The sequence below is a fragment of the Coptis chinensis genome, chromosome 1 (assembly GCF_015680905.1).
Source record: "Coptis chinensis isolate HL-2020 chromosome 1, ASM1568090v1, whole genome shotgun sequence".
In the NCBI taxonomy this organism is placed as follows: domain Eukaryota; kingdom Viridiplantae; phylum Streptophyta; class Magnoliopsida; order Ranunculales; family Ranunculaceae; genus Coptis; species Coptis chinensis.
This window is the reverse complement of record NC_141456.1, coordinates 86,442,051-86,458,924: the sequence shown is the minus strand read 5'-3', so window position 1 is coordinate 86,458,924 and position 16,874 is coordinate 86,442,051. Positions and strand designations below refer to the sequence as shown.

The following is a 16,874-nucleotide window of genomic DNA, read 5'->3' as shown; positions in this document are numbered from 1 at the left end:
CTCACCAACTACGCCATCACTATCACTCCCATCACAACCACCTCCACAAATGATGTCACCCCACACCACTGCAACTTCAGCCAATACCACCAACACCATGTCATCGCCACCATCACCTATCGGCTTCTAGTTCTCCTTTTTCCTAATCTTCCCGTTATCTCATACCCTTTATCTTTCCCTACTTCTCTTCACCTTTATTTTTCTTCTAGTACATCACCAGCACCACAACCAACTACCCATCACCAGCACCAATTACAAGTCAGAGTTATCCCAATTCACAATAAAATCTTGAAATCTCAACTCCCTAAAGTGAACATCACTCCTCGACCAATCATACAAGATCTCTTTTAACTTCCATTAAGATCTTGCACAATTATTTCTCCTTGCCTTAAAAAATTCTCCGATTTCGCTCCAACCAGAGAATTGCCTTCGGAAAATGCTCGGCAATGTAAGAAACTCGTTGAAGAAGTCACTCCCAAGAGCCTCCCTAATATTGCCCAGGGAGGGGGATCCAAGGCTTATGGAATGATGTAAAGAACAACTCCCACACCCGTTTTGCCACCCGACAAAGAAAAAGGAGATGAACCACATTTTCTTCTACATCCTTGCATAGTGAGCACACATTGCCAATAGCCATTCCTTTCGAGTTGAGTTTGTCAATAGTTTGGATCCGCCTTAGATATGTCATCCAAATGAAGAATGCAACTCTAAAAGGAATTGAGCTCATCCATATCTTCTTATGCAGAAAATCAAAAATGATTTCATGCTCCTCCAATGCCCCTTGTGCTATTTCCTTTGTTAGAACCCCATAAAGCGATTTAACTGAGAACACATTGCTTTATCCCATATCCACATTCCACCATCCTCCTCCCTAAACCCTTCCCCTTCATGATAAATAGTTGCCAAGAATTCTCCATATATATTCAACTCCCAATCATTTAAATTTCGTCTCAATGCCACCTCCCATACCACTCCATTCTTGCCTCTTCTTAGGTGTTCCGCTACTTTAGCATTGTTCCTTGAAGCCATAAGGTGGAGAACTGGAGATGAAGAAGATGGGAATGAAATTTGGGTTTTGAGAATATGAAGAAGCAACGGACAAAGAAAGAAAAGTACCAGCCATGGTAGCAGTGGTGGCGTGGTTTTGGTAGCTGCGCTGGCGGTGATTCGAACAGGGAAAAATAAACCTAAGCCGCTTTATAAGATGTGTGAAGCAAAAAGAATTTCAAACTGTGCAGTGTGCCCCTGAATATGTGGCTACCCACATAGATATGGTGGGCTCAGCCAGGCCAAATAGGGATTTCCCATCACATCCCTCGGCCCACTCTCATAGATAGTCTTCTCTCAATTGTCGTTTTAAGTGACTTCTGTCCCCAAGATATTTCACCTAGGCAACCAAGAGTCCATTCGACTTTGTCCACTAATCGAACCCAACAGTTCTAACTTTTATACCTGCCTACCATTTGTTTTTCGTAATTTTGTTCTTTTATCAGTAAAATAAATTATGAAGTTTGTTGCTACCCCACCAACCATTTATTTCTTCATTTGCCTAGTATACATGAAATACAGGATAGAAAACAGACACGCACAAAAGGAGGAATTAAAGTACAGATATGTACCTCCGACTGATCGTGATCATAACGAACAAGGAACCTACAACGACATCCTCGTACGTCATGCCTCCTCCTTTGTGCATCAAGGACATGGGCATCAAAGTAAAGAGCTTGGTCTTTACCCTCCTAAAGAGTATCAGATAATGGACACAGATTTAGCAACATAATAAGTTTTCAATGTAATTGGTAGTCTAAAATTCTGAATAACATTGTAAAAACAGATAAATTAAAAAAATAAAAAATAAATAAATAAACACAAGGGTACACCTGAAAACAGAGTATAAGGTCCCCAGAAAGCACAGCAACACATTCTGATGCTTCACAAGGGAGAGACCGCTGTCTCACATGCTTGCGCACATTGACCCACTCATCCTCATCTGCCCCGAAACCAGCGAACCGAACTCGGACTTCCTGTAACAGCCAGCAAGATATAAAAGAAAAATGAGAATCAGAATGGCTATTAACAATACTTATATTATTAAGAAAAGATACTTAACCACAATTACTAGAGACCATTTTACAAAAGGCAGAACAGAAGAGCTTCATACCACGTAGATCAAAGGAAAATTTTAAGGCTACTGCTTGGTCATATACGTCAACCCACAAGCCAAAAACTCCACTTAAAGAAACTCCAATAAGTTTTTGTGAGGATGAACTCCCCACGAAAGAGATCATCCTAACAAAAACTCTTCATTTAAACATCTCTAACTTCGGAGTTTTTTTTTTAAGTTCGTTGAAGTGTAATCTACATAATGGCGCCCCTATATATACACAAACATATACCCACACAAATTCTGCTCATTTGAAAATCCCTAACCTTGACATTCTTTTTTTTTGTTTTTTGTTTTTAATTTGAAAATTTGCAAATGGTCCCTCACGCATCTACAAAAGGAATTTAATGGCTTACTTTTGGTGGATAGGATCTCCCCCGCCTTATAGATCTTCCACTAAAAATATAGACACGTCATTGTTATCCCAACACATAATTCTCCACTGAGAACCTTTGATTCTTTGAAGTAACATGAATATACTTGATTTACTCATCATTTGGACTCTAACATTTGGAAAGTGATTAAGATTCAAGCCAGTTAAGAAATAAGAAAATACTGGACTTCTGTTTTTTAGAGATTTGAAAGTACAAAAGTCATAAACAAACCCTTTAAATAGAGTAATGAAATGGGATAATTTAACCTTCTAAGCCAAGTGAGACTATAACTGCTAAGTAAACCAGCTAGACACTTAAAGAAAATACATACTTCCATCCCATTGAACCAATCAGAAAAAATCGTGCTATGGAAGAACAAAAATACAGTAATACATATGTACAGATTTACAGATTTACAGTAAAGCAAATCAAACTTCAGGGCACTATTTTGGCAGATAAAGAGAGCAGTTCAGTAGACTTGTCTGAACAAAGGATGATATGCACAATAATGTTAAAGACTTGCGGGACTTCAAGTAAAGCCAGGGAATACTGGTGAAAACAGCGGAGCGTGAAGGGGGAGTAGAGCAATTTCAGGCTGGGGATCCACCTTCAGAGATCACTATGGACTGAATGTAGAAGTTTACATAGCTCTAAAAATAAGTAATATGCGACTGAAAGTGATCCTGTTGTCATGAGCATACAAAAAGCTTTGGAGCTGGAAGGGAGGAAGATACGGGTGCAATATGCTTCTACGGCAGTAGTTAAATCCTTCAAGTCCAGTAAAGTGCATTTGAGCATTAAAGGAAAAGTCTATCAGCATGGACAATGAAAAGAGACCAAATTTGGAAATGACTTGTTCAGAAAAAAAACAGAGGCTCTACTAGCTAAGGGCGCAAAGCGGTGGTGGAACTGCTGCAGACCGAGTTTCTTGCAAAATTTGGAGAACCAGACTTCTACTTGATAATTGATATAGCCTGTACTCCCTGTAGGTTTGTTTCCAATTGCAAAATTTCCCATATTTCTTTTTGCTTTTCTTCTTTCCACAAACTATTTCTTCCTATTTTATGCAATTACCCTTTAGCATTACTAGACCTTTTTTATCCTTTCTAAAGATTGCTCTAGATAATGTTCACTTGTCATGGATGATTTAGCTATGACATACCAATTATGAGCACTATGTGACTTGTGAAGCAACTTACCCATGGCTCTTCACAAAAGTATTATTACTAACTAACGTGCTTGCACGAACGATGTGTGTATTTCTAATCAATTTAATCTATTAAAGATGGACATCCAACTTAAAACCAACCGGCGATAAGTGGAGAGTCCCCATGACTTATATACTTTTTATGCGTGTATAAAGCCACTATTTTAACTTTCCCATATTTCTCTTTGCTTTTCTTCTTTCCACATACTATTTCTTCCTATTTAATGCAAATACCCTTTAGCATTACTAGACCTTTTTTATCCTTTCTAAGGATTGCTCAAGACAATGTTCACTTGTCATGGATGTTTTAGCTATGACATACAATTATGAGCACTATGTGACTTATGAAGTTATTTACTCATCGCTCTTCACAAAAGTATTATTACTAACTAACATGTTTGGATGAACGATGTGCGTTTTTCTAATCTATCTAATCTATTAAAGATGGACATTCAATTTAAAACCAACAGGTGATAAGTGGAGAGGCCCCAAGACATATATACTTTTATGCGTGGCTTAACATATTCCATGTATAACTAAACATCTCAACATAATCTTTGGGAACTCTCTTAAAAATAGATCTACATCTTCTAAAACAAAATCAAATTAAATAAATGAATAAATTCGTTCGTAACATGACAATTAACTTGTTATTCAATTTTTCAACAAGGTCTGCCCATGACCTGCCTAGCAACAGTGACGCTGCCTTGGCGGCCACCTTTTATAAGGCGGGGCGGTTGGTTAGGCGGGATAGGCGTTTTAAACTAAAAGCAACTTAAAAAAATAAAAGCCCACTAGAGAAGAAAACTTTAAAAAATTCCAAATCTCTTAAGCCCAACAAACCCACACATAATTAGCCAACTGAGCTATGAAATGCAATGCACGCATGATTTACCACTATGTAATTTGTATGACACTCCTACAGTTTTAGTGTTTAAATGTTTATGAAATATGATTTATTACTGTAAGAATATATTCATAAGAGTAAACAAACTGCAAGAAACATAATTTTTGAGATGTAGACATGTAGTATATGTTACTATAAAACATAAGTTAATTTTTTTGGGGGGTCAAACCATATGTTGATTGGTCAAAGGCGCCTCCACATTACGCCTTTGACAGCATAGTGCATGTTCTGATTCCGATGCTTTTCTTTTTTTGTAGAGTAGGTTTCGAGGTGTGGAACCTAGGGAATGATCTTAATTTTTTTGGGGGTCAAACCGTATGTTGATTGGTCAAAGGCACTGCCACCTTACGCCTTTGACAGCATAGTGCATGTTCTGATTCCGATGTTTTTCTTTCTTTGTAGTAGGTTTCGAGGTGTAGAACCTAGGGAATGATCATTTTTGTTTTTAATTTTTTCTTTTTTTTTTAGTTATTTGTAGTTTGGATATCTCATCCTTTTTGTAATTGTTTTTCTTTTATCAATATATATGTCCTAATTTTACCGATAAAAAAAAAGCATAGTGCATGCACTGTGCGCGCGTGTGCCTATGCAATATGTTTGATCTCAAAACTGTAAACTAAATAAATCTTCTCTTTTAGTATCTGTGGGCCCAATTGGAATTCTAAGGCAAGGCAGAAACAATATTCAATTGTATGAGTGACCTATTAAAAGTTTAAAACGGAAATCACACTTCTAAATTAAGTCAACAACTAGGTTACATGGATACGCCATATTTTGAAAAAAATCCGTGTCGGATACATATCCACGTGTCCGTGTCGGATACGTATCCACGTGTCCGTGTCGGACACATATTGCATGTAATTTATCTCAAATTTTGATATTTTGTCGTGTCCGACAATTCTTATCCGTGTCCGATATGGAGTGTCAATGTAACCTAGGTCAACAAGGTCCTACCCATATTAACGGGTTATTAAAGCATCCAGTTAATGTGTTTTACTCGAGATAAGTTTCAAAATAGCCAATGCATATGCATGGGCATACAAACTAGGACTTTATAATTGGAAACAAAAAAAGATGTATCCAAAAATTTGGTGAAGTCTACCTCAAAATTCAGCTGAAAAATCCCAAACAACCAGTCTCCTTAAGGAAATAAAAAAGTATTATTATTAATCAGATTCTCTATTAAATATCTACGCATATCTCGAGTGAGCCTCAACCACTAAACCGCTTCAAAAAACTTTTAAAATATCCCCTCCAAAGCTGACGTAAAAAGCAAGATAGATAACTTGTGAACTTTTGTTGTTGCTCAAATTGTGAATTTATGATCATTCCTTATATTTTTGGAGTGTTTTTTACATATGAGTTATAAGCAAACAACGCCGAGTTGTTTAATTGTAAAGATAATGTTCAGTTCTGCTGCATGTAACTAAGAAAGTTTGAGGCCATCAGTACTAAAGAGGATGCCAGGGTCTATTTAATACATCATATCTCAATCGTTATTTTGAAACTAACATTCATTATTGATATCATTCTCCAGATTGTGAGAATTAATTTCAAAAACACATATTATTGAAATTTGATGTGTAATCCAGTAGTAACAGTATTTATCAATTTTTATTGTTAATTATATAAGTGCTTCCACTAATAACTTTGAAGATGAAGGAGACTCTCCCATAATAACTGTCATGGTAAATGTGACTATCTCCCTACACGCTGAAATTATTTAAATTTCTTTTAAAGAACGATTGGATTGAATCTTACAATTCTCCTAAATGTCATTTTCCTGATAAATTGGATTTAGCTCCTTTTGTGAACAAACTCTACTAACATTAATTATTTTCCTAAAATACCAGAATTTCTTTGGGAGAAATGTTTCGTACTACCCGGACTCCCCCACACGTTTTAATTTGTATATTAAATGCTGAAAGTAAACAAAAATAAAATAATAAAGAACGATTCAGTTCACTGGTGTATGCACCATGGAAGCTTGAAAATATCAAATTTACAGAAGCTTCATCATCAAAATATAGAATCTTGATGACCACATTAACAAATACAAGTCTTACGAAACTTTATCTACTACTAATGCACATTTTTCGCCTTTAGCCTGTCAAACAAAGCATTTTTATTATGAAGGTAACATGAAAACCTGAGAATTACCGGATCAACTGTCTCAAACATCCTATGAGAAATAAAAGTAGCGACGTCATACCTGAGCAGTAAAAGTATGGAGTGAGACAAACTACAGATGAGAAACTGAAGGAAAGTGTGATTTCATCCCAAGGAGATACTTAATAGAAAACAAGAACAATTATTTAAACCCTAATAAAAGCAACTAACCATGCCCCATCCCTAGCTGATTTCGCTTCAAACTCCATTGAAGCATTATTATCCAACCCACTCCTTACTGCATCCAATGGTAAAAAACATGAACATAAGAAATCAGATAATCATATATTAATATATATACCTAATGTGCTTCTTTACAGCTGCTAACAAGAAAGCAGTATGGAAAGTACCTAAAGTAATTGATCCTGAGGCTCATTGAGATAGGATTATAAGACTTAGGTACAGCCTATACCACAATTCATAATAGAAATGGTTTCCAAGTACTTTCAACAGTGCTCAACTCATTTAAAGCTTGACACATGGAACAAAACTGAAGCGGAGAAGTGCATGGTGTCTTAAAACTCAAGGGTCCACATTTCTCAATAGTTTGTCAAATCAAGTTTACTTTTAGAACTTGTCATTCATCAGCAATATATTCTAGAGAGTACCTTAACTCTAGCTTTTGCTTTCTATAATATGGAGATCAAGATACATGCAAGAAAAGAGCACATACCATCTAGAGAACAACTAACTCCAAGCTAACAATGAAGTTCATCACAGGTGATAACCCCTGTATGTGGGAGGAAAACACATGGTGGACATGAGGAGAGCTACTACACAAGTCATTTTTATTTTTTGAATTTGGCCTTTGTTGACAGGCGTATGTATAGAGAAAGCATTTAGTTTATTGATAATTTCCCAGTCCTTTGTAACTTTAAAAAACACAAGTGTGTGTGAACGCACGTTGTGTGTTTTGTAATAGTTGCAATTTCTTAACATGAATTACTAACTTACAACATATTTTTAATCTAATAGTTCTTTTGTGATGTTGTCGTAACATTCCACTAGAAAACGCCCGTGCATACGCACCGGCTCTTTTGAAAACTTGCTCAAGAACATATAAAAAATTTATGACAAAATTGTTTTAATTGTCCTTTAAAAATCCGTTTTTAATGGAGGGAGAAATCCTGTTTTAATAGTTGACCTAATTTAGAATTGTGATTCTCATTTTAGTAGAAGGATTCCCGTTTTAGTTTTCTTTTAGAATTAGTAGTATTTCTTTTTCCAATAGGGAAAGGAATTCCCGTTTTAATAGGCGATGAAGTTGAATTTTAAAAAATTGTACGTCTTAGTTGAAAACCCACTTTAATTTCCTAACAAATCGTTTTAATTGTACTTTAAAAACCCTTTTTTAATTGGGAGAGAGATCCCATAATAAAAGTTGACTTAATTTAGAAGTGTGATTCCTGTTTTAATAGGAAAAGGATTCCCGTTTTAATTAGAACTTCTAGAATTTCCCTTTCAAAATTCCCATTTTAATAGGAGTTAGATTCCCATTTTGAGTTGGTTTCTTAAAAGGAAAAAGGGATTCCAGTTTTAGGTTGGTTTTTTAAGTCGGTGACGTCGAATTTTAAGGAAGCTCGAAAAATACTTTTTGTGCGAGATTTAATATTAAGATTAGCTATTGTATTAACCTCAAATGATTATCAACGTTAAGTTAGCGTGCGGGAGTTGTCAACCAAGTAAACCAATAAAATCTTGTATCCACTAAAACAAAAAAAGGCTACAAGATAAAAGCATGTACCTGAAGGAAAAGTCACGGAACTATTAGCATTCCTCATGGGAAGTGAATCATCACGAGGCATAGACGAGACAGACAATTTGGCAGGAGACTTAATAGTTTTGGCCTTCTGAGCATACCTCCTATTTTGGAACCAATTCCACACCTGTCGTAAATGAAATCTCAAAAACTTTGGCTTATATAGACAGCTAGAATAACATTGAATCCAGTGGTGGTATTACCTGTTTGGGTTGCACGATAATCTTTCCGGCTCGCTCCGGAGCGCCACTGAAAGGAAAAGGAAAAAGAGAACCCAGCCCAAGTTAATAACATAGTTAGTATTAAGACAAGGGAAGGAGAAAAAAGGAAAAGAACCTAAATTTGTCGGCAAGAGAGCAGAGAAGTTCACGAGTAGGTACAATGTAGTTAGAATCTTGCAAAATAGCCTCCATCTCTGCCACCTAATAATGAAAAAGATGACATGCAACACCAGTTAGTTAGTTACGGGTTGAAATTGACCAGAAGAAAAAGAGTGCTTTTTTAGTGGATTAATTAAAGAAAAAACAAGAAGATGGATTTACCTCAGGTGGCATGAAACGGAAAGCTGGGCCTCCGGTCTGTGGCGGTCGTCCCATAATAATTCGATTATTATTATTATTATTCTCTCTCTTTTCTGTCTCCTCGGCCGGAGCTTTTTATTCGTTTTGTTAAACCGTGGGTGTTCTCTTCACGGATCGGTTCCTGTTATTTATACACCCCATTTCTAAGATGGCAAACCCCAGCCCACGGCGTTGCAGTTAGGGGTGCCAACGGGTCGGTTTTGGGTCGGGTTTTAGCGGTTTTGGTTTGGATTTTATTATTTGCAGTTTTATCGGTTTTGGTTCTTAACGGTTTTAGTATGAGAATTATATAACCCAACCCAAAACCATAAAAACCCATGGGTTTTTATCGGTTTCGGTTCTAATTCGTGTCTTTATCTTTATATATATATAATAGCAGTCCCTTTTGCTGTGCTATGAGGGTGTCCACGTCTGCAAATTTTAAGTACCCTATTTTACTCACGAGAAATTAGGAGAAACCACCGATTTAAACTCCGAAAATTGATCAAACCTAAACCTAAAAAACCCCTTGATTTAAACCAAAAACCCCTCGCCATAAAAAAAACAATTCCTCACCATAAAAAAAACCTTTCGTATTAGACAAAATCGAATTTAAATACTAAGTGAGAGACTCTCTTCAAATCAGTCTCTTTTTGAAGAAAATCGCTTCATTGAGCTTTCTCTATTTGAGACCGGTATTGGTTAATACTCCTCAAGGCATATTAGAGATATCTTGAGGGGTTGCTTGGGAGGCACAATATCTATATAATATCATTCTATCGGCCAGAAGCGGTTGGAATTGTTATGGGAGCACCATTGGAAGGCATTGTTCGAGGTATTGAGGAGGTCGATTCGGGTTCGAGGGAAGGTGTGAATTGATAGATGAAGAACATGCATTTGGAGTAATTGTAGACTATCGCGATGCTCTCGATGCTTTGTCTAGACTACTTGACACGAGTGAGGGAGTTGAGCCCATTAGTCTATTAATAAGAATATTTTTTTGTTTGCAAATCAAAATTTTTGAGTTGATTAGGACGGAAAGAGGAGCTAATCGATTGGCAGATCTGTGGTTTTGACAATCTCTTGCAAATAGAATAAGGTAAGAAAGATATTGTCGTTACAATGTGATTTTCTATGCTTTTGAAATCTTTCATGTGTATTTATATAATGTATTTGATATTTTATTATTTTGGAACATTGTCGTTGAGGTTCATCTATGCAATGGCTTATTATCCATGCTATTTAAGATTTGTGGTCTAAGCCATTGAATGTAGCAGATTGGGAAGACAAGTAGTTTGGATTAATTTGTTAGATTTGTCACCAGTACATGTTCAACTATAACCAAATTTGTGGAACATGCTTTTTTGTTAAGGTTAGAATTGATATGTGATATCTCAACATATTCACTTGTATAGAAGTACCTGCAATAAGGATACCCATTGAATGCATGCGTTGTTGTTATATTCTCTATTTGTTAATAGCTATGTTACAAGGACTCGCCATATTTTAAAAATAAACTGTGACGGATCCATGTGTCCGTGTTGGACACTTCTCGGACACATTGTATGTGAGATTCCCCAGGTTTTTATATATCACCGTGTGCATATGGACACACCTATCCGTGTCATTCTATCCGTGTCATTGTAACTTCAGTTAATAATAATCTTCAAATTATATCTTACCGTCAAAAGGCAATTCCAACTGCGTGTAAGAAGCAATGCTTTGACATTGAATTTTGATTGATATGTAGTGTCAGTTTCTTTGTTTGTATAATACACATGATAATGCATTGATTCCTTTTCATTGTAAAACCTACTGCTGATGACAAAAAAACTAACATTGTTTCGTTCTCTTTTATGAGATGCACTTCCAGTCATCATCTTACAAATATGCAGTTGTTGAGCCTGTTTTTGTATCCAAATGGATAGTAAGAAGTTCATGCAGTTGGTTGAAGAGAAAAAAGAAGCTCACTTGAAATGGGAACAAAAGCCGGGCCATTTGTAAAGGCAAAAGGCGATCGTGAAGCAAAGGACCGATGATGACGAAGTGACAAAGTGATGGTGGGGAAAGAAGGTGAAGAAAAGGGCCCACAAGAAGTACCGAAAATAGACTCTTCATCCCATCGTGAGAAGGGAAAGGATAAGAAGTCAAGGCGAAAGCTTAAGAAATGCTCATCAAGTTCAGGGTAATGGCTAAAGAATGATGGTTATGAGAGTGACTCACGGGAAGGTCGAGGAGAAAGAAGCGAAGTCGGAAGAAGAGTCACAAAGATCGGGTTTTGAGATCAAACTCCACTCTTGGACTTTCCAAGTGATCATGTTAAAGGCATGACCAAAATGGTCATGTAGCAAGGCACCGTAAGAGGAAGCACGGACATAAGGTCTCAAGATCGATTCTAGCCCTTCATATTATACCAATAATCATGACGGCGGGGATGGGAAAAGAAAGAGACATGGATCAAGACAAAGACAAAAGAAGACAGTCTTCATCGATTCGCATACACATCAAGTGATGATGGTGAGGATGTGTCAAGGGATACTCATAGAAGAAGGCATCACAATAGGAGGCGAGAAGCACCAGTTTTCTCTTCTTTTCGAGACTTACAAATTGTCGATGGAAGATGATGGAAAAGGTGGTGGTATTTTGATGAAGGATTTTGTTAGCTGTAATTCATCCAATAATGACGGCTTATAGTTCTTGGCTTCTTAAAAATGGGATTTCTCTCTCTTTGGTTCTTGAAGTTCTCTTTCTCTTGAACTATTAGTGAAGCAGAGTGTTTGTTTGTATGATGTGAAACAGAGAAGCATACATGTTAACACTGCTGCTTTAAGGTAATACAAAGCAAGAATTTGTTGAATGTAACGTGGAATAGGTGCCAGATGGAATTCTCTTCTGGGTCCATTATATAGAGACCCATCATATTATAGGTTTCCTTTTTTCTTTTCTCTTGCATTTTCCTTCTTAATTAGGACATTATTAACTAAAACACAGCCAAATGTATTAGACAGAACATATAAATTTTCATCATTTTTCTTAGAAGTAGTCAAGTAGATAAAGTAATTGGTTTATAATAGGGAACAAGTCAAAAGGAAGAGAATGATCTTTACTAAGGGAAAATAAAGAAAATGATCATCCCAAAATGAAGTGTATTAAGAAATGTTAACTGTGGGCCAACAAATCCCAAGTTACCATGTCTTCCAAGCTATTTATGGTACAAGTCTCCTGTGGGCATGATCTTGATCCGCAGTATCCTAGAAAATGACAAAGAATTCGACTCAAAGACCCTTCTTTATGTACCATTTGTTTTCTCTATTTTGTAGGCAAATGCCATGCTAAGAAAACTATAACAGCAACATTCCTTGATAGTAAAAGAAAACATGAGCTTTGTTGTAAAAATGAACACATCACAGTTGTTAAAACGCTAAAGAAAGTTGGAAATTACTGGAGGCCATATCTTAGGACAACTTCGCATTATTGTCAAGGAATGCGCTTTTGCCAGCTTTAACAGAGATTTTAAGGTGTTTCTCGATAAAGACAATGGACTTTAAAAAGTAAATTAAATAAATGAAAGGTGGATGAGAATCCATATCCAAGTTCTTGCGTATTAGGAATTTCGCATAACAAGATAACAAGTCTAAACTCTTGAAGTTTTAATTGGTGAAATACTGAAATTAACGATGGGTTTATTTCTCTTCTTCACTTCTTCCCCCACAACGAATCTCCGCCACTCCAAACCCTTTTTTATTATTTAGGGGGAAAAAATCAAAAAAATCCCAACAAACAAATAAAATAATTCTACAAGCAACAAGTTTAACATAGCAAGGCGAACGAAAATGTAAGTTATTTCTATGCGCATTTATCTTTTTCCCGTATTCCTTCAAAACATTTTATCTTTGTATTTTCTCATTTGAATCTATTTTAATTTACTAAAATATAATTGTTAGTCAATAAATTTTTTTTTTTTTTTTTCAACACAAAAATTGGAAATTTTGTTTATATCTTTGCCAATTAAGAGATAGATTAGTGGAAGAAAATAAAACCATACATACTTCGCTTACTAAGCTCATCTGAGTCTGTTTTTGGGTACTGTTTGTTTTCTTTTTGACTTAATTTGCCTATTTTGGAACCAAATATTTACCTTTAATGATTGTCTTATACGTTGGAATCAAGAAAATGTATTATATTCTACTAATTCTGAAACCAAGGCAAATGCAAAGTGTGAGCTTAGTTTGCTCATTCTACTAATTTTCGTAGGTTAATTAATTTGCACCTTGAAACCGTTTTTTAAATTGAATCCAATCTAAATGATATTTTTTTTCTATATCGATTTTTATTGAGCTTTGTGTGATATTTTAAATTGTATGTAAACTTATAGTCATATTTTGATGTAAGGTGTATATATCCAGTTTTATTTTAATAATGTTTTTCGAAACTTTTTTTGGTTTTAGACAAGCTTAAAACTTAATGATATGATTACTTTCACTGATTTTTGTATGTACAGACCATATAGTCAGTTGATTGCAGTAGTGCAACAAGGAACTAATGAGTCAATTGTTAAGTACCTTATTTACTCACGAGAAATCAGGATGGATTAAGAAAAAAACGGAGAAAAAACTAGCGAACAACTTAAAAAGTTTGCAAAACCCACCGAATCTTTGTTTCGTTTTAAAACACCAAAAGAATGATATTAAAAGGACCGGACTGATCAAATAGATTGACCGTAATTCACATACCTTCTTTATCCCATATCTGCAAACGCTTGCTCCTGAAACACCAAAACATCAAATCCCCCAATAACATTCTATAAACGTCTCGAGCCACGAAGGATTTTTAGAACCCTAAAAATGTTATTCTCCCTCCCTCTGCAGTGATCACTCCATTTTTCAAGTCTCCCATCTAATCATCTAATCAATGACTATCATTATTTTCAGAGACCTTCTCTAAATTCTTAATCTACCTTGCCGAAGATTTTTTTTTTTTTTTTTTTTTTTTTTTTTTTTTTGAAAGGCAAGCAGGGTTTTTGAGAGGTCCCTTACCCCTATTTTATTAGATCCTTGCCAAATATTGGTTCTGAAAAGGTCGAGAATGAGCTCCATTAGGTACGAATCCATCAAAGTTTTCAGTCCTGTAATACACTATTTTTCACCTTAACTCCTTGACCATTTTCTTCCAATATAACAAGAAGCACAATTTATAACTCCATAATGCCAAGAAGTAAACATGGCTACTTCAAAGCTTGAGTTTCCACCAGTCACCACTTCGTCTCCTTTGAACATCTCAGACTTTGATCACACCCCTTCTTACTGGTAAGCCTTCTTTCTTTTTGCATGTGCGTTTGTTGTCGTTGTTGTTGTTGTATTTTTGAATCTTTGGGTTTGGTTTGTTATACAGTGAGGAGAATGTATACATGCTTTGCAAGAAGCTAAGTGAAATTGGTGTGTCAAAAAATGATGGGTTTGACCTCTTTGTTGCTTTTATCTCCAATGATCACAAACAGGTATATGATCTCATCCTCTATATTCCCTGTTTTATTAATATATATATATCAATGCCTCAAAGGAAATTGATCATAGACTTAGTACCGGACTTTTTCCTGTGCTTATTAACATCCAATATAGAGAAAGAATTTTTTTTTATTTAAGTCAGCTTTTGAAGTTGGAAATGAAAAACGTAGCCTATTATATTTTCTTATAATTGAGCCTATTACATTTTCTTATAATTGAAAGGATAAGCCTATAATACTTGAAAAGAGAAAGAACGGGTACAAGACCCTTCTTTATATGACTAAAGCGGAAATAAAACTTTCATAGTTTCATGGGGCGAACAAAACAGTAAACCCCACCGAAACTATCTTTTGGGTTTACTCCATCTCTTCCCTTTCGTCTTCTCTGAACCCCTATGTTTAACTCCAATTACCCACCCCTATTTATTCAAAGGAAAAAAACGAAGGGTTTGGCGTTTTAGATTCTCTCCCCATTCGATGACGGTGATGAATTTTTTTTTTTCACGCAGCCAACATAATCTAAGCATAGAAGGTTCAAAGAGGTGATATAGAATCAATGGCCCAAGCCTACCAATTTTTGAGAAAGGTACAAAATCTTGCTACAAGTTTTTGAGTTCTTCATAATATAAAAAAGAAAACACTGAAATTTCATTTTTTCCCCCCTCCTGAGTTGAGTTTTTAGTGGTTGCTTAGTCACTTTGAGTTCCTCTCACATTCAGTCTACATTATATAATAGCAGTCCCTTTTCAAGCTCTCTAAGGCTGCCCACATCAGCAAATCTTAAGTAGCCAGGGGGATTAAGTACCCAGGGTTGTTACGAAAAATCTAGACAACTAAATAAGAAAGTGTATTAGCAAAACCCACTAAACCTTCGTTTCAAATATCTCAGGTATGTATCTTAGCTTTCACTTTTTGTTTTAATCGATCTCATAGAAGAATAGCAATCAACAATAAAACAAAACCCAACCTTCATCAAACACTCCAAAGTCTCTCACAAAAAAACTCTCTCAAGAAGAAAAAATCGGGTCTCCTCTTCCTGTTATTAATATGGCAAGTTTTTTCTATTGCTTTTGTTTTTGTTTTCGTTTCATGGCTTATCAATCGATTCCAGATCCATCGAGCTCCAGTTCTGGCTTTCATCTCTTCAATTCCCCTTTTGGAGATACAACCTATACCAAGGTCTTTGTTGGGGGATTGGCTTGGGAGACCCAGAGCGAGACCATGTGTTGTTATTTTGACCAGTTCGAAGACATCCTCGAGGCTGTTGTCATTACTAATAGGATCACTAGAAGATCCAAAGGCTATGGTTTTGTCAGTATTCCTTTGTTTTTATTTTAAACAATTGATTGACTTATTATTCTTCATTTTGCTAAAAAAATTATTTATTTAGGTGACTTTTCGTGATCCCGAAGTTGCCAAGAGAGCCTGTCTTGACCCAAGTCCTGTTATTGACGGGAGACGAGCGAATTGCAATTTGGCTTCACTTGGACGACCTCGCCCTCCATCGCCTTATGGTAATCTTATGTCCTCCTTATTATTTCGTGATTACTAAATGGAAGGCTAAAAAATGTCATTTATGTGTAAAATGTATACGATAGGTGTTTGAGAGTCATCTCAGAACTAATTCTCTTTTTCTATCATTTAATTGCTACCCTTACAGTATGTGTAAAATGTATAGGTACAATAGCTTTTTTTGCATTCCGTGTGGCACGTATAATTTTATGTTTCTGCTATTTCCCCTAGGGCATTTGAGGGCAATGACCCCTTACTTTGCAAGTGGGCAAAGCTCGAGGCCTTACATTGGAAGCCCCAGTTACCACCAACCGGTCACTTACAACTATCAACAAGGGTTTGCACACCCTCAATATGGGTGAGTAGTCTTCTCCGGGATCTCACACTATTCACGATTCACTTTGATGTCAAACCTTGAATAAACAAAGAATGTCTATATTGTACATATATAAATGCATTACACTATATTGTTATCAATAACATCTATATGAAGCGTATTACATTATATTGTATAGTAAGAAAGGTCAAAACAATAATGGGAAAGGTTAAAAAGGGTGGGAAAGAAGATATCTGAGAGATAAGCAATAAGTTATAGGAAAATCTCTTCCTCCAAAAACTCAGGACCAGCACATAACCAATACAATAATAATGTTGAAGCTGTAAAAACACTTCTTTGACATTGTGGTGTCTAATTTATGATCGTAGCCAAAATAAAACAG

At 35.8% G+C, this 16,874-nt stretch overlaps 2 protein-coding genes across 3 annotated transcripts in view; one reads left to right on the top strand and one right to left on the bottom strand.

Moving 5' to 3' along the window:
* The window catches only part of SHH2 (DNA-BINDING TRANSCRIPTION FACTOR 2), a 39,021-nt gene extending 29,715 nt beyond the window's left edge, over positions 1–9,306 (bottom strand). For both annotated transcript variants that reach the window (XM_086557029.1, XM_086557023.1), the window contains exons 1-8: positions 9,123–9,306; positions 8,917–9,002; positions 8,784–8,829; positions 8,566–8,707; positions 6,993–7,059; positions 6,813–6,864; positions 1,881–2,024; positions 1,620–1,739 (exon numbers count right to left, since the gene is read on the bottom strand). In XM_086557029.1, coding sequence (XP_086413155.1) covers positions 1,620–1,739; positions 1,881–2,024; positions 6,813–6,864; positions 6,993–7,059; positions 8,566–8,707; positions 8,784–8,829; positions 8,917–9,002; positions 9,123–9,176 — 711 coding nt within the window. In that variant the 5' untranslated portion in view covers positions 9,177–9,306. The remainder of the gene's footprint in view (positions 1–1,619; positions 1,740–1,880; positions 2,025–6,812; positions 6,865–6,992; positions 7,060–8,565; positions 8,708–8,783; positions 8,830–8,916; positions 9,003–9,122) is intronic.
* Positions 9,307–15,732: 6,426 nt separating this feature from the next.
* LOC147525625 (putative RNA-binding protein ARP1) lies at positions 15,733–16,517 on the top strand. Its single transcript, XM_086565495.1, has 3 exons — positions 15,733–15,954; positions 16,034–16,157; positions 16,387–16,517. The coding sequence occupies exons 1-3, from the start codon at positions 15,733–15,735 to the stop codon at positions 16,515–16,517; spliced, it is 477 nt and encodes a 158-aa protein (XP_086421621.1).
* Positions 16,518–16,874: the final 357 nt, after the last annotated feature.